At 41.6% G+C, this 18,575-nt stretch overlaps 1 protein-coding gene across 1 annotated transcript in view; it reads left to right on the forward strand.

The window, feature by feature from the left end:
• The first annotated feature begins 2,581 nt into the window (after positions 1-2,581).
• Positions 2,582-18,575, forward strand: part of LOC105505201 (zinc finger protein 93-like) — a 29,005-nt gene continuing 13,011 nt past the window's right edge. Inside the window, exons 1-2 of the mRNA XM_011933000.1 lie at positions 2,582-2,668; positions 18,148-18,274. Coding sequence (XP_011788390.1) covers positions 2,666-2,668; positions 18,148-18,274 — 130 coding nt within the window. The 5' untranslated portion in view covers positions 2,582-2,665. The remainder of the gene's footprint in view (positions 2,669-18,147; positions 18,275-18,575) is intronic.

Genomic DNA, 18,575 nt, shown 5'->3' on the forward strand with positions numbered 1-18,575 from the left:
AGTAGCTGGAACTACAGGTGCCCGCCACCATGCCCGGCTAATTTTTTGCATTTTTAGTAGAGACGGTGAATTTTTGCATTTCACCGTGTTAGCCAGGATGGTCTCAATCTCCTGACCTCGTGATCCACCCGCCTTGGCCTCCCAAAGTGCTGGGATTACAGGCGTGAGCCACCGCACCCAGTCTCTGTCTGCTATTTATTAAAGTCCAACACCCTGTGGGTCAGGCCCCAAGAGGCATCCAGCCTCCATCTCCTAGCGTCAATTTTACCAAATGTCTCTCACAACAAGAGGAAAACTTGGCATTTCTTGGAGACCTTATGGGATAGAATGAGCTTAAGCCTTTCCAAGAGCTTACCAGTCGGTCTGCCCTTGGTCATCCTCCAGCAAATGTATGGTTGTATTTTGGTGGACCCTTACTGGACACTCTGCCAAGTAACTGGAATGGCACTTGCACTGTTGCCCAATTGGCTATCCCTTTCACCCTGGCATTTCATCAACTAGAAAAAGAAAAACCATAACACCATAAAATAAGAGAAGCCCCTTATGGGTCTTTTGACTTTCAAGTTCATTTAGACACAGTTGGAGTCCCATGGGGGGTACCTGATGAGTTCAAAGCCAAAGACCAAATAGTTGCAGGATTTAAATCAATATTTCCATGGGTAACTATTAATAAAAATGGAGATTAGATAGATAAATTACATCTATTACAATCAATAGTGGTTTATTAATTTCACCAGAAATGCTGTCAAAGAAATAGCCGACCAATTAAGTCATACTAGCCAGATAACTTAGAAAAACAAAATGGCCCTGGACATAGTATTAGCTGAAAAAGGTGGAGTTTGTGTTATGATTAAAACTCAACGTTGTACCTTCATCCCAAACAACACTGCCCTCAATGGGGACACAACAAGGGCCTTACACGAACTTATCACTTTATCCAATGAATTAGCTAAAAATTCTGGAGTCAATAACACATTTTCAGAATGGCTAGAGAGGTGGTTCAGTAAATGAAAAAAAATCATAGCCTCAATTCTTACTTCTCTTATAGTTGTAATAGGTTTACTAATTCTTGTTGGGTGTTGTGTTGTACCATGCATCTGTGGGCTAGTACAAAGACTTATAAAAACAACACTTGCTAAAACCTCCCTTAGTTCTCCTCCACTTCATTCAGAAAAACTTTTCCTTTTAAAAGATCAAGTCAACAACAAAGCAAAGGTATGTTTAAAAAGTTTTAAAAAGTGTGCGGTTGCGGTGGCTCACGCCTGTAATCCCAGCACTTTGGGAGGCTGATGTGGGCGGATCACCTGAGGTCAGAAGTTAGAGACCAGCCTGACAAATATGAAGAAACCCCGTCTATACTAAAAATACAAAATTAGCTGGGCGTGGTGGCACATGCCTGTACTCCCAGCTACTGCGGAGGCTGAGGCAGGAGAATTGCTTGAACCTAGGAGGCAAATGTTGTAGTGAGCCGAGATCGTGCCACTGCACTCCAGCCTGGGCAACAAGAGCAAAACTCCATCTCGAAAAAAAAAAGTTTTTTTTTTTAATGATAAAAATTAAAAGGGGGAAATTGTAAAATACAATAAAATTCCTCTTCAAAGGTTTAGTCTGTTAACTTTCTTGTTCTTTGTTCTGAGACTCAACTTTCTTGTTCTTCATGCCTCCTTGCCCCTAGTTACTGTAACAACCTTGCTTCCCATCAGCTCTAATCAATAACTCACTTCTGTTCCCTTGATTACTCACTCTGCACCTTTTCCACCCTTCAGAACCAAACGTCCTAGTACTGTGACTTATACATGCCCCTTCCCTTCCTTATTTGGAAAAATATTTACAAATAGCCAATTGGGTCAGTTTAGATTGTGCGGTCCAACCCCAGCCCATGGGGCAGTAACACAGAGGTAGAGACTTTACGTTAAAAAAAAAAAAAAAAAAAAAAAAAACCCTTCCCTCTTTTGTTGAGGGTGCTCTTGCGAATCGTGATCAACGCAAACAAAAATCTTCAGCAGAAGTAAATTGCCTTACTAAAAAAAACTTTTGCCTGAGTACTGGTTTCACTTTGCGCCACTGTATATTTTACTTCCAACAGTATTATTAATATGACAACAAAATACTTTTGTTCACCTTCTCAATACATTCAAAAAGAGAGAGTAAAAAAGAGATAGAATTTTCCCATGCTCTGGGGTGGACGTGGCTCAGCTCAGGGAGGAAGCCGTGGCTGAAAAGGCTGCAACTTACGCTGTTACTTTTCTTCACTCAGCCCAGCATCTGATCATATCTTCTGTCACTCAGGGCCTGAGGGTGCGGAGCCTTAAGCATTATCCAATCAGGGACGCTGGGCTGGAACCGTCCAATCAGGCACGCAGCCTGAGCGAACAGCCCAGCATCTGATCACATCTTCTGTCACTCAGGGCCTGAGGGGGCGGGGCCTTAAGCGTTATCCAATCAGGGACGCTGGACTACAAATGTCCAATCAGGCACGCAGCCGGAGCGAACAGGGCGGCTTCTGGTTTGGCGGGTCCTTTGTCTCTCCCTGCAACCGGAGCTCCAGGTGTCCTGTTCACTGCTCTGTGTCCTGTACTCCTAGAGGCCCAGCCTCTGTGGCCCTGTGACCTGCAGGTATTGTGAGATCCACAGCTAAGACACCAGGACCCCTGGAAGCCTAGAAATGGTGAGAGTGCCGGTCGGACATCCCAAGCGAGGGGCAGGGGCTGGTTGGAACCGGTGGAAAGTGACGGTGGCGGGACTCAGGGACTCAGGTATCCCCTTAGTCGGCTCCACAATTTGCGCCCCGAGTTCTCCTTGCCCAGCTAGGCCTCGGTTCCCTTCAGCCAAAAGATGGCGGCTGCGCTGACAGCCCAGCCCCCAGGCGTCCTGTCTCTTCACTGCGCGGTGACTGTGCCCTGGCCTGGAGCCCTCTCCGGGCAGCTCTGCCCCCGCAGCGCCGCTTCTCTCCCACATTGTGCAGGGACCACGGGAAGAGTTGTCAGGGGAGAATCCTGACTCGGAGTGCGGGTTCACGAATGGGAAGAGCTTTAGTGCCTTGGGTTCACAGTTTCTCTTTTCTATTAAAAATGTATGGGGCTGGGCGCGGTGGCTCATTCCGGTAATCCCAGCACTTTGGGAGGCCGAGGCAGGCGGATCACTTGAGGTAAGGAGTTGTTAGGACAAACTAAGCTCCTCTTCAAAGACTCAACTTCTAGTTTTTACAACTAGTCCTAAGTTGTAAAAATTGTAAATCAGCCCTACCTCTTCTTCCGCCTTCTCCTTTTCTCAAAACATCGCACGTTTATCCTATTTGGAAAACGTTTGTGTCTATCCCAACCGGGATCAGCTTAGATTGTGCGGTCCGACCCTAGCCTATATGGGAAGGACACAAAAATACGAACTGCCTTAGGGTTAAATACCCCTTCCTGGCCCAGCGCGGTAGCTCATGCCTGTAATCCTAGCACTTTGTGAGGCCGTGGCGGGTGGATCACAAGGTCAGGCATTCTAGGCTAGCCTGGCCAACATGGTGAAACCCCGTCTCTACCAAAAAGACAAAAATTAGCTGGGGTTGGTGGCAGGCGCCTTTAGTAATCCCAGCTACTTGGGAGGCTGAGGCACTAGACTTGCTCGAACCTGGGAGGCGGGGTGCAGTGAGCCTATATCTTGCCATTGTACTCCAGCCTTGGTGACAGAGTGAGACTCCGTCTAAAAAAAAAAAAAAAGACATCTTAAAATGTCCTTCCCCTATGTAAAACTGTGTTTAAGTAATTTCACGAATTTTTCAAACACTGAGTTTCAAAAACCAAGTAAATAATTCTGACATGACAATTAAAGCTTGAACCTAGTGACTCCAAGCTAAGGCTAATATTAAGCCTGAAACAGGAGGGTTTTTTTTTGGACAGAGTTTTGTGTTTTGCTCTTGTCGCCCAGGTGGAGTGCAATGGCGCGACCATGGCTCAGGGAAACCTCCGCCTCCTGAGTTCAAGGGATTCTCCTGCCTCAGCCTCTCAAGTAGCTGGGATTACAGGCATGCACCATCATGCCTGGCTAATTTTGTGTTTTTAGTAGAGACGGGTTTTCTCCATGTTGGTCAGGTTGGTCTCGAACTCCCGACCTCAGGTGATCTGCCCGCCTTGGCCTCCCGAAGTGCTGGGATTACAGACGTGTTATTCTGAGAGAAGCTACAGAGCCTAAAAAGCTGGGGCCCCACAAGCAGATGCAGTTAAGGTTAAGATGAAAGGAAACTTTTTTTTTTTTTTTTGAGATGTCCCCTGTCGCCCAGGCTGGAGTAAGCTCACTGCAAGCTCCGCCTCCCGGGTTCACGCCATTCTCCTGCCTCAGCTTCCCGAGTAGCTGGAACTACAGGCACCCACCACCACGCCCAGCTAATATTTAAAAATATTTTTTAGTAGAGACGAGGTTTCACTGTGTTAGCCAGAATGGTCAATCCTGACCTCGTGATCCACTCGCCTCGGCCTTCCAAAGTGCTGGGATTACAGGCATGAGCCACCATGCCTGGCCTTTGGGAGGATCTTACTGATGATGAAGTTGTTATTGTTTTTTTTTTTTTTGAGGCGGAGTCTGGCTCTGTCGCCCGGGCTGGAGTACTGTGGCCGGATCTCAGCTCACTGCAAGCTCCGCCTCCCGGGTTCACGCCATTCTCCTGCCTCAGCCTCCTGAGTAGCTGGGACTACAGGCGCCCGTCACCTCGCCCAGCTAGTTTTTTGTATTTTTTAGTAGAGACGGAGTTTCACTGTGTTAGCCAGGATGGTCTCGATCTCCTGACCTCGTGATCCGCCCGTCTCGGCCTCCCAAAGTGCTGGGATTACAGGCTTGAGCCACCGCGCCCGGCCGAAGTTGTTATTGTTTTAAGGAACATTTTAGACTTTGTAAAATAGAAACGTTAAATTTATGTTAAAAATGAATTTCAAAAAAGTATTACAACAGGAGGAAGTACCAACTAACATAAAGATCTTTTAAGATCTTTATGGCTTGCAAAACTGTCGGTAGAAAAGGGCTTTTCTCCCTAGGGAGGAGCAAACAAGATTAGAAAGGAGGTGGAAAGAGAATAGCAAATGGAGGGTGAAAAAGTCAGATTTTACATCAGAGAATGTCTTACCCTGAAATCACGTTCTTAGGAGGGATGTAAAATGGGATGTATGTTGACTCAGAGTGAGGGTAGTTCAAAGTTCAGGAGCCTGAGGGAGAGAGATAAACTTAAGTAAAGTTTGATTAAGAAATATTTTATTTTATGCCTGGTCCAGTGGTTTATGCCGTAATCCCAGCACTTTGGGAGGCCAAGATGGGCAGGTCACTAGGTCAGGAGATCGATACCATCCTGGCCAATGTGGTGAAACTCTGTTGCTACTAAAAATACAAAAGTTAACTCGGTGTGGTGGCCTGCACCTGTATTCCCAGCTACTCAGGAGGCTGAGGCAGGAGAATCGCTAGAGCCCGAGAAGCAGAGGTTGCAGTGAGCCAGATCAAGCCACAGCACTCCATCCTGGAGACAGAGCGAGACTCTGTCTCAAAACAAACAAATAAGAAAACAAAAAAAATTTTACTTCAGACCAGGTGCAGGCCATGGTTCACACCTGTAATCCAGGCACTTTGGGAGGCAGAGGCAGGTGGATCATCTGAGGTCAGGAGTTCGAGACCAGCCTGGCCAACATGGTAGAACCCTGTGTCTACTACAAATACAAAAACTAGCTGAGTGTGGTGGCGGTTGCCTGTAATCCTAGAAACTTGGGAGGTGGAGGCAGGAGAATTGCTTGAACCCTGCAGGCAGAGGTTGCAGTGAGCTGAGACTGCGTCCCTGCACTCCAGCCTAGGCAACAGAGCGAGATTCTGGCTCAAAAAAAAAAAAAAAAAAAGAAATATTTTATTTTGACCACTGAAGACAAATTCAGCTGATTTTTTAAAATAAGAAATAGGAGGAGATGTGCAGAGTGTGTGTCTGGCTGTGTGATAGGTAAGAAAAGAGAGCACTATCTAAGTCATAAGGGGAAGAGTGTTTTTTTCTATAAACTATTTCTGGAGCACACAAACGATGGAGAATTTTATTAATCACAAATATTTTCCAGGATTATCTATGTGTTTCATCTTTCCCCATCTCTTTTCTTTGTTCTATGCATTTCTTCCTTTTGGCTTTTCCTGAGCTGCATCTTACGTATGAAACCAGTAAACATAACTACAGTGTTTTGCTGAGTTCTGTGAGTAGCTCTAACAAATTACTGAATTTCACTAAGGTGATAGACCCCAATTTTTAAACAGTAGCTCAGAAGCGTTGGTGGGCCCATGGAGTCTGTTCCTGGCATCTACAGTGAGGATAAGGTTGTGGGACCAAGCCCTGAATCAGGGTCTGTGCTGACTCTGGGTGGTGGCAGAATTCCAATGTTAGACAATGAGATGGTGTTGGAGAATTGTTTGATGTTCATCAAACTACAGATTTGGTGCCAGAAAAAAGATATCACAGAGGTCTGGCCTGGAATAAAACTCTGGGTGTTTCGGAATGGGAGGCTCTGCTCTCCTGTACACAGGCTGTCACACTGCCCATTGTCCTGCAATTCCAGGTCTTCTCCCAGGGTGACAGATGACTGAAAACTTAGAGAAAAGGAGCTTCACCGTGGCATTTTTGATCTGTGTTTTGTGAAGAACCCACAAGTGTCTACAAGTCCCCTGGCATATCCCAACCCCCAGACACTGAATCTGCAGCAGCAACCTGTTTTCTCCACGAACCTAGGATCTGGACCACCTGTTCATAATCTCATCTTCCTGTATTCACACAGAAATAAATCAGAGTGCAGCCCTTCCTGGGTCACTGTCTGTAGCAAAAATCAGTCCTTTCACCTACATTGCACTCTCACCTACTCAGGGATTTATTTTTTTTCTTTTAGCTTTTATTTTTGGTTTGGGGTGCATATGTGGGTTTGCTATAAAGCTAAAATTATGTTATTGGGATTTGGCGTGCCGATTATTTTGTCACTGAGGTAGTAAACATAGCACCAAACGGGTATATTTTCTGATCCTCTTACTCCTCCCACCTTCCACCCTCAACTAGGCCTCAGTGTCTGTTGTTTCCTCTTTGTGTTTATGTGTTCTTATTATTTAACTCTTGTAAATAACAACACGCATTTGGTTTTCTGTTTCTGCATTAGTTTTCTAAGAATAATGGCCTCCAGCTTCATCAATGTTATTGCAAAGAACATGACCTTTTTTTTTAATGGCCACAGATATTCCATGATGTTTATGTACCATATTTTGTTTTTACTAAATCTTTTACTTTATTTTTGGAGACGGGGTCTCACTTATGGCCCAGGCTCAAGTGCCATGACATAATATTGGCTTACTTTAGCCTCAACCTCCCAGGCTCAAGGAATTCTCTCCTACCTCATCCTCCCAAGTAGCTGAAACTACATGTATGCATAACCACACCTGGCCAATTTTTCTTTCTTTTTTTTTTTTTTTTTTTTTGATTTTCTGTGGAGACAGAATTTTGCCGTGTTGCCAGGCTGGTCTCAAACTTCTAAGCCCAGGCGATCCACCAACCTCAGCCTCCGCCTCCCAAAGTGCTGGGATTACAGGTATGAGCCACCGCATCTGACCATGCCATATTTTCTTTATCCATTCTACCATTGATAGGCATTTATGGCCTGTTCATGTCTTTGCTGTTTTGAATAGTGCTACAGTGAACATGCATGCAGATGTGTCTTTATAATAATTTATATTTGTTTGGGTATATACCCAATTATAAGGTTCCTAAGTCAAATGATAATTCTGTTTTTAGTTCTGTGAGGAATCGCCACACTGCTTTTTATATAGTTGTTGAACTAATTTACACTCTTACCAGGAGAGTATAAGCATCTCCTTTCTCTGCAACCTTGCCAGCATCTGTTATTTTTTGACTTTTTAAAAATAGCCATTCTCCAGCTGGGCACGGTGGCTCAAGCCTGTAATCTCAGCACTTTGGGAGGCTGAGACGGGCGGATCACGAGGTCAGGAGATCGAGACCATCCTGGCTAACATGGTGAAACCCCATCTCTACTAAAAATACAAAAAACTAGCCGGGCGAGGTGGCGGGCGCCTGTAGTCCCAGCTACTCCAGAGGCTGAGGCAGGAGAATGGCATAAACCCAGGAGGTGGAGCTTGCAGTGAGCTGAGATCCGGCCACTGCACTCCAGCCCGGGTGACAGAGCAAGACTCCATCTCAAAAATAAAAAATAAAAAAAAATAAAAAATAGCCATTCTGACTGGTGTGAGGTGGTATCTCATTGTGGTTTTTGTTTAATTTCTCTAATGATTAGTGATGAACTTTGTTTCATATGCTTGTTAGTCACATGTATGCCTGCTTTGAAAAGCATTTGTTTGTGTTTTTTTGTTTACTTTTTAATGAGGTTGTTTGGTTTTTTCTTGTAAAATTGTTTAAGTTCTTAATAAATTCTGGATATTAGACCTTTGTCAGAGGCAAAGTTTGAAAATATTTTCTTTTATTTGGTAGATTGTCTGTTTACTCAGTTTCCTTTGCTGTGAAAACTCCTTTAGTTTAAATAGGTCCCATTTGTCAATTTTTGCATTTGTTGCAGTTGCTTTTCGTAGCTTCATCATGAAGTCTTTGCCGATTTCTGTGTCTAGAATGGTATTTCCTAGTTATCTTGCAGGGTTTCTTATAATTTTAAGTTTTTCATTTAAGTGTTTAATTTGTTTTGAGTTGATTTTTGTATATAGTGTAATGAAGGGGTCCAATTTCAGCCTTCTACATAGTTCTAAGTAATTATTCCAGCACCATTTACACAATAAATGATTCTTCGCACATTTCTCTTGTTAGCTCTGGCAAAAATCTGATGGTTGTAGGAGGGCGGCATTATTTCTGGGCTCTCTATTCTGTTGCATTGGTCTTGTGCACTCATGGATTTTTTATAACACCTTTCTCTCTTCTGCTTTTTCCCCCATGAACATTCTTTCAAGTGCATCTATTGTGCAAAATTCAGGTGTCTAAGAGTTCAAAAATTCTTTAAAAAGTTCCAAAAGAATATTTTGGTATTCTTTCTTTTCTTTAGGGTTTTAGATTATATGTAGATGTTTTTCTCTGCTTTTTAAAAAATATATGTAAATCATGTTAACAGCTAAATGAACTTTTTGTAATTTTTTTCTGACCCCAGTTTGTCTTTTATCTAGTACTTCAGATTTATTGCTTTGTTTTGGCTTCTGAAAAGTTTATTTTTTCCAGTTTTAGTCCTTTAAAGTAGACACAGATTTGTTTAGATAAAAGCTCATTTTAAGAGCACACAGAAGCTTAGCACAAGAAGAGGATTAAATATAGCACTACCGAATAATAAAGACTAAAAGATACTAAGTTCCATTGACAGAAACCTGATTATTCAAGTTAATTATCCAATATTTGCAGACTGAAGTGCTTATACTGCAAAAGCAAGAACAATTCAGTGCGTAAACTGAACAGTGGAGTCTGTAGTTGTAGCTTGCTTTCTATTTATTACTTCAGAACAATTAGCATAGTTATGTGTAGTGTTTGCAGACAACCTGCATTCATGTAAATTAAACAGTATTTTCTCTTTTTTTTTGAGACAAATCTCACTCTGTTGCCCAGGCTGGAGTGTAGTGGCATGATCTCAGCTCACTGCAACTGCTCCCTCCCGGGTTCAAGTGATTCTCCTGCTTCAGCCTCCCAAATAACTGGGATTACATGCATCACCACACCTGGCTAAGCTTTCATATTTTTAGCAGAGATGGGGTCTTACTATGTTCACCAGCTTGATCTTGAACTCCTGACCTCAGGTGATCACCTGCCACAGCCTTCCAACATGCTGGAATTACAGGCATGAGCCATAAACAGTAAACAATAGTATGAATATAAAGCCGCAATACTTACTTTGAATAAATCACTTAAATGGTTATTTTAATATTGTTATTTATACTTTTGAAATAGAAAGTGTTTTAACTGAAGTTTAGTTTCAATTTTTTAAAATGCTACATACATTACTACTAGTACATTATTCATACTTATTTATATCTAATAGCCAAAGAAAATTTACTACCAAACTGTTAGAGCAGATATTAGTTTGACATGTTTATTACTTTATTCAATAGGGATAATTATGAGTAAACACAATTTTAGTATCTTTTATTTCACTAAATTGGAATGCTGCTCTTACGGGACAAATAAAGACAAGTGATGTGGCCACTAAAAACCATAATAGTTCTTCAGTTAACTGTGTTGCAAGATCTAATATATTCCACTATATGAACACGGTCAGATTCTACTTCTTCATCAGAAAATGTTGGAAGTTGACAGATGATTTCCATATGAAACCCCCATTCAGTGGCTAGAAAATGAGACAGCAGCAGAGATGGAAAAGGAACTTTATAAAATTTTTCTGAAAATATGCCCTCTTTCTTCATAATGCTCACGTTTCTCATACTGAGAGTAGCTGTGCACTTTGGGTGTTTAGAAAGAAATTGCTTTTAGGGGAATATTTTCTGGCTGATGATCAATCTTATATCTAATCTGAGCTTTTTCTTAAGATCTTTTTAACTTTTTTCTCTCAAAATCTTGCTCAGATGGAGATCTGGTTTTCTCTCTAATGCTTTGGGTGTCTGTTTCAGAAATCTGTTAGTATCCCATGGTGTCTGAATGACGTGGGCTGTCACAGTGAGAGCTTTTGGAGCTATCTCTATCTAGACTCATGCTGAAAATATAGAAGTATTTTTGCCTGCACCATTCAGAAATATTTTTTCATGTCGCCATTATAAGTAGAAACTGAGTCTGAAACACTGCTCACATTCTGATTATTGTTAAGGTGAAATTCTATCCATGACGCCTGCAGGCTCTCCTCCTGCAGCTCAGACATCACTCCCTGATGTGACACTAGAATGCTGTTGTGGCAAATGGGGTTCACATAAAATAAGAACTGTACGGCCAGGCACGGTGGCTGAAGCCTGTAATCCCAGCACTTTGGGAGGCCGAGATCGGCGGATCATGAGATCAGGAGATCGAGACCATCCTGGCTAACACAGTGAAAGCCCGTCTCTACTAAAAAATAAAAAACTAGCCAGGCGAGGTGGTGGGCTCCTGTAGTCCCAGCTACTCGGGAGGCTGAGGCAGGAGAATGGCATAAACCCGGGAGGCAGAACTTGCAGTTAGCTGAGATCCGGCCACTGCACTCCAGCCTGGGCAAGAGAGCGAGACTCCATCTCAAAAAAAAAAAAAAAAAAGAAAAGAACTGTGCTCTGGGCTGTGCCTCAGTGGCAGATGGCAGTGGTAAAGAGAGGACACTAGCACTCAGGAGAAAGCAAGCAGGAGTGCTGTAGCCCAGTGCCAGGGAGTACAGAGCCACTGGTCTAAAATGTAAATAGCCAAAAAGATAGAACACTATTCAGCCATTTTTGTAGCAGAGTGAAAACCTAGCTTCAGCAGGCACCTGGCTTCAAGCTACTAAACTACCCGCTTTCATGAATATATGAAAAGTTTATTTGTCATTGAATATAAACAACTAGCATACACAGATGACCTCTTCAATCTCCAGGTGAATTTAGGATGAACTCTGTATGACATGGTGCTGGAAATTCTTCTACTTGTGGACTAATTATGATGACCATCTTTCTGACTTTGCAGTCTTGTAAGCAGATTGACAATGATGTGTGTCACATTCAAGTGTAATTGTGCAATAAAACCATTTTCTTTCTGCTCTACTACTGTGGAGTTTCTCTGAAAATAGGGAAAATTTTTCTTTTAACTATATTTTGCAATAACTGGCTAGAATTACCAGACATGATATAAACACATAAGGTACCAACCAGAATTTACTGTAGAGGGGACTTTCCCTCTCATACTTCGAGTCAACTCACACTTGTGCAGCAAAGTGAATGCTGTACCTTAAATATGCATGCGGAATTTTGTCTCTGCCTGTTTGGTATTGATAGTCCTCTACCGTCACTTCTAGAGAGGCTAGACCCAATTTCTACAAACTTCACAGAGCAGCAATTAATCATTTTACGTTTTTCAGTGCCTCTTGTATCTTCAGATTTGAAACTGATTCAGAAACTACAGAGCCCAGAAACCCAATCAGAGTAACATGTGTGCACTGAATAGACATGTAGACATGAGAATCTCCACTTTCCCCTTCCTCCTCTTGCTAAATGCTCACAAATCTACAGGTAAACACCTGTGGCTACTTCAGCCATTCAGGCCCTAAACTTGAAGCTTGAAAGTTTGAATCCAGGTCTTGAGATTTGAGGGAAAAAAGTTTATCTAAGAAATGCAAGTCCTTTTGGTTATCAAACTCAGAGAGACATTAAAATGAAAATACTGGCAGGGCACGGTGGCTCAAGCCTGTAATTCCAACACTTTGGGAGGCCGAGGCATGTGGATCATGAGGTCAGGAGATTGAGACTATCCTGGCTAACACGATGAAACCCCATCTCTACTGAAAATACAAAAAATTAAGTGGGCGTGATGGCGGGCGCCTGTCATCCCAGCTACTCAGGAGGCTGAGGCAGGAGAATGGCATGAACCCAGCAGGCGGAGCTTGCAGTGAGCTGAGATTGCACCATTGCACTCCAATCTGGGCAACAGAGCGAGACTCAGTTTCAAAAAAAAAAAAAAAAAAAAAAAAAGGGCCGGGCGCGGTGGCTCAAGCCTGTAGTCCCAGCACTTTGGGAGGCCGAGACGGGCGGATCACAAGGTCAGGAGATCGAGACCATCCTGGCTAACACGGTGAAACCCCATCTCTACTAAAAAAATACAAAAAACTAGCCGGGCGAGGTGGCGGGCGCCTGTAGTCCCAGCTACTCGGAAGGCTGAGGCAGGAGAATGGCGTGAACCCAGGAGGCGGAGCTTGCAGTGAGCTGAGATCCAGCCACTGCACTCCAGCCTTGGCTCCGTCTCAAAAAAAAAAAAAGGACTGTTATGTCTTTCTCCCCCACCTTTGAACTATGTATACTATGTATTCATCTCTTGAAACTGTTCACGATTGCCACAGGTAACTATAAATTAAACTAATAATGCCACATTAGACACTATATCTCATACCCTAAACCATAATGATATATATGTAATCAATAATCGATGTTCTGTAAATAAATAAAAATTCCTGAGAATCAACTTTGTATCAGCCCACTCTCTGTCCCTGTCTTCTTGTCCTTACAAATCATCTTGTAACTGATGGTAATCAAAATGTAGATTCCAGGCAACTTGAATCTTTGCTCCCAGGTTATAATCCTTAAGCTTGACCCAATAAACTGTCTACTTATATTCATGTTCTATCAACTTTTTTAAAAAATGTAGACTTATCATTTAGCATGTGCGAGAGTAGCCTCTATGAGGGGATCTCTCCTTTGATTGTACTCCACTTGCTGTAACACCAAAGGATGCACAGCCAGTTGGATCCTACCTGGAATCTGCAGATGAAGTCTGGCTTCTACCTGGGATTTACAGTAAAGGACTGAAATTTGGATTGAGAATGTACAGAAAATGAACAAAAGTCATTTTCTGCATTGTGAAATGTAAACATAGACATCTTACAGCCCCTATCTGGGAGTGTGGCTCTTTGAGATTTTTCATATCTTGTTCATTGGCCTACTACAGTTTTGTGAGGGGCTCCAGGAGAAAATAGAATCTGATGGCAGAATCTGTAAGTGTAAATAGGCATCTTAGGAGTCAGAGAGCGAGGCCACAAAGTATCCAGAGTCATGACCACAATTATATTTAGCTGTAAAATGCAATACTAGAGTATTTTTGCTCTTTCTCTTACCCAAGAGCTAGCAAATCCGAATGGGTGGTCCATGTTCTGGAGCTCTACCAGGGCAGTTCCATTTTCTATTTAGAGTTAGCCTGAGTCTCTCCAGCCTGGCTTATCATTGGGCCATGAGGCCCAGGTCAATGGGAATTCTCTCACAATCACCCAGTTGTCTTTGAGGCATTTGAGGCTGTCCAGAGCAGAACTGTGTCAGGCTGACAAGAGTGGTTAATTCTGCTTCTGTCTCAGTGTAAGAGAAATGAGTCATTCTGTGTTTGTTCATTCCCTCATACAAGAGATATCTTTGGTTGGTATCCAGATGAGAGTTTCTCCAGTTTCCTGGTACTTGGATAATAAGGAGAAGATCTGGAGACCCAGATAGATAAACTAGTTACTTCCACTTCATATGGGCATTAAAAAAATACATGAAACAGTCATATTTCCTACAGTCCAGGAACTTTTAGTCTAGACTAGCAACTGGATAAATAATTGAATTATGCATTGTATGGTTGGTATAATAAATAGATGTGTCAAAAAATCTTGGGCTTTATTTAGACCACTTTCATTATATTGTTGTGACTTCTGATGTCTACACCTGAAGGGAGATTTATGAACAAAAGAATTGTTATAAATTATTATTTTTTTGAGATGGCGTTTCCCTCTGTCACCCAGTCTGGAGTGCAGTGGCACGATCTCGGCTCGCTGCACACTCTGCCGCCCGGGTTCAAGTGACTTTCCCTCCTCAGCCTCCCGAGTAGCTGGGATTACAGGTGCCTGCCACTACGCCCAGCTAATTTTTGTATTTTTACTAGAGGCTGGGTTTCATCATCTTGATCAGGCTGGTCTTTAACTGCTGACCTCGTTCTGCACCCACCTCAGCCTCCCAAAGTCTTGAGATTACAAGCGTGAGCCACCGTGCTCGGCCATATATTTTCTATTTCTTTTACCTTGCTAACTGTAGATAGTTTTATTTTCTAATAAAATTACCCTAGAAAACCTTAAGGGATTTGTTTAAATTGCATATTAGTATATAGTATAAAGTTGTCAGGGCAATGACTAGAAAAGATACAAACTACAGAAACTCTGGGATTTAAGTTTCTTTTAGGTAAGCTTAGAAACAAGACAAAACTGGAAGTGCCGTAGTTGCATAGAGAACAGAATTCTACAAAGGGTTCCCACCCTGCCCCAGACGTGTTCAGATTCATCCTTTTTGGAGACCTTAGTTAGGTCTGAACCTACCCTGGAGTATTGCCTCACAGAACTAATTAGAGGAGATCAGAGTTTTGGCTGCTGAATCCTGCTGCCTTTCTAGAGCTGGTGCTCACAATTTCCTGAAATTCAAAAGCAGATAAATGGGAAAAATAAAGTATGTATTGTATGGTCTTTGTTTTTAAATTTTTATTAAAACCAGTGCAGAGACATTCTATTTAGCAACTTGTTTTCTATTCCTGCAGATCCAGTAGTTGCTCCACAAGTCAAAAAAAGTAAATATAAACAGAATGAAATTTTCTCTATATTACATTAAACTCTTCCTTTCTATATCTCTTTCATCTGTCTATATTTAGCTTTTATTCTATACAATTTTTAAAAAAATTCAATGACAGAGAAACAGAAGAAAAAGTAAAAATGCTGGGCCCTTTATCTAAATCCTGAAAATTATGAAACCCTTAGTACCAGCTCCCAGGGTGTTATGAGAATTAAATCACATAATGTGTTATGCCCAGCACAGTGTTCTGTATCATACTCTTGAGCACATAGTGCCTACTTAATGAACATTGCATTAGTACATGTGTACATGTTATTTTTTAAATACAGACTTATTCAGATATTGCTGCCTTCTGTTTCCTCTGTAAATTTTAAAGAGCCAGCAAAAAATATAAAACTTTTAAATGGAAATGGGCTGTCCTTATTTGTACTAGAAGTATTTGGTTATGGCAAGAGTGCTAAGTGTAAGGGACCCTGTGCTGTTCCTGCTTTCTCTAACCAATGCTAATAATGAGCCAGGGGGAAGCAACATCAGCATTGACAGGGGACTTGTTTAAAACACTCATTCATAAACCCCTTTCAAACATGCAGAATCACATTACAGAATGCGCAGCCACAATTATCAAGTGATTTATAAGCTCATTAAAGCTTGAGAGGCAATGCTTAGCTTAGTGTTTATCAGCCCAGGCTTCTCATTAGGATCACATGGCTGATATGCAGAAATCTCTTGTGCCCAGGCTTCAAAATACATTCATGAGAGTTAAGTTCCACCTTTGCACTAGAGGGTGGTCACAGGGCCTATTCTATTTGGGTTTGGTAGGGACAGGTCATTGTGGTGCATGTTTCCATTACTGTAGCAAAAATTGCTGGTGTCTGTGGCAGGGGAGGGCACCTGAGGACAGGAAAGGAGAAACTTATATTTGCATCTTCATGTAGCAGCTCATTGTTCTTGAATCTCTTCTGTTTTAAAGGACAGAAATGGGTGGCTTTTTCTGTCTTTTTCTGCTAGATGATGTCATGCTAGCAGGTAAACATGTGGTTCACTTTTAAAGACATATTCTCCAGATGCAGGTGTAATTTGTACAGAGAATCTCATCTGAGAAGAAACTCCAGAGAAGGAGGAGAAAGAAAAAAAATGGCTTTTCTTCAGGTAAACATGTGTCAGATGAAGAGCTGTGTCCACTCTGCCTCCTGGACTGTCATGCGTTTAGTACTCACAAACCTTTACTTCTCTACTTGTGCTTTTCCTCCCTGAGTTTGATTTAATTACTTCTTAAAATTCCTATGATAGTCAAGGGTCTTTGAAAAATATTTCTTTTATATATCCCACAGACTTCTGTACATTCTGTATGTAATAGCTTCTAATATGCCATGCAGAATTCTCAGCAAGAATTTATGATCCACAATATTAAAAATATTCCCTTTGTGGCTGTTGAACATGGAAAGATTTATATTGGGGAAAATTGTGGTCCTTGGTCCTTGGATACTCAAGATTTATATTGGGGAAAATTGTGGTCCTTGGTAAAGATAGTAAAGTAAAAGCCTCCATTTATGTGTTCCATTAGCTCTATGCAGAACAGGATTCAGAAAATGCTTATTTAAATAGGATGGAATTTATTACCCAGAAAATTCTGAAAAAAAAAATTATTAGGAGATAACTGCTCTCTAGGGTGCTAAATGAAGCCTACTTAAAATTACTACTAAAAATTACGGAGTGTAGGAGTTAACAATATTTTGAAGTTTGCATAAAACTGATGTTTCTTTATGGTTAAATTCAGATTATAATTTATGTTATTTGGGGGGAATATTTCAATAGTGATGCTGTGTTCTTCTGTGAGCACTAACACATCATAAAAATTTGTCCTAGTGCAGTTAATGGTTAATGATTCACTTGGTGAAGTAGCTCTCTGACAGATTTTTTCCACTATAGTTAATTATTTTTTTCTCTTCATTATTAAGCATCCATTTGCAGCAGATTTGCATAAACTATCACATTTAATCTGGCAGTTGTCCTTTTTTCTGTTGTTCCTGCATAATTTTCTATGGAAAATGAAGGCTGTTATCTTTGTTTATAGGCCAGAAAAACTTGGAAAAACACAGGCTCTTCCACTTACTGGATGTTTGACAAAATATCCTTCTTGGGCCAAAAACATTGACATTATTGGTGAGCTTGTTACAAATTCAAAAAATCAGACTTCATTCCAGGTGTTCTGGGAAAAAAACCCCGCATAACAAAGTCTTCAGCTTATTGTACATATTAAAATTTGAGCGGTGCCTTCTAACTCAACGTGTCTTCTCCATATGAAAAATATTCACATCTCATTCTGTATGATGTAAATATAGCACTCAAAAATGTACATGTTCATGCCATTAATTTTATACTTTATTATCTAGAAAAATATCATATATGAACTGATGTTACGGACCTTATGCTGCCCTTTTTTTCTCAGAGAATACATTAGAGAATATTTCTGTGTGGCCGGGCGCGGTGGCTCAAGCCTGTAATCCCAGTACTTTGGGAGGCCAAGACGGGCGGATCACAAGGTCAGGAGATCGAGACCATCCTGGCTAACACGGTGAAACCCCGTCTCTACTAAAAATACAAAAACTAGCCGGGCGAGGTGGCGGGCGCCTGTAGTCCCAGCTACTCTGGAGGCTGAGTCAGGAGAATGGCGTAAACCCGGGAGGCGGAGCTTGCAGTGAGCTGAGATCCGACCACTGCACTCCAGTCTGGGCGACAGAGCGAGACTCCGCCTCAAAAAAAAAAAAAAAAAGAATATTTCTGTGTTGAAAATTATTTTGTTGGATAATTTTAGTCCTATAAGTCAGAACCACTTATCTTTGCTCTCTAATTTCACCTTAAGTCAAAATAAAAATTCTGCCCATGGCCACTTTGTAAAAATGTGTGTCTGTGTTTGTGTTTCAGAGACCATTGCAATTTAGAGATGTGGCCATAGAATTCTCTCTGGAGGAGTGGCATTGCCTGGACACTGCACAGCGAAATCTATATAAGAATGTGATGTTAGAGAACTACAGTAACCTGGTCTTCCTTGGTGAGGATAACTTTAATACATAATTCATAATATACCCAAAAGGTTTTATTTCTCTTTTTTTGTAGAATGTTTTTTAGTAATTTATTCTTTGCATAAAGGAGTTTCAGATCCATTTTTTCCAGAAAATCTTCAGAATTTGTTCATTTAGAAAAGAGTATTTTCAGTGCTTCTGGCCTGTAATCCCAGCACTTTGGGAGGCTGGGGTGGGGGGATTGCCTGAGGCCAGGAGTTTGAGACCAGCCTGGCCAACATGGTCAAACCCCATCTCTACTAAAAATACAAAAAATTAGCCATGCATGGT

Source organism: Colobus angolensis, unplaced genomic scaffold (assembly GCF_000951035.1).
Source record: "Colobus angolensis palliatus isolate OR3802 unplaced genomic scaffold, Cang.pa_1.0 Scaffold99, whole genome shotgun sequence".
Classification (NCBI taxonomy): Eukaryota; Metazoa; Chordata; class Mammalia; order Primates; family Cercopithecidae; genus Colobus; species Colobus angolensis.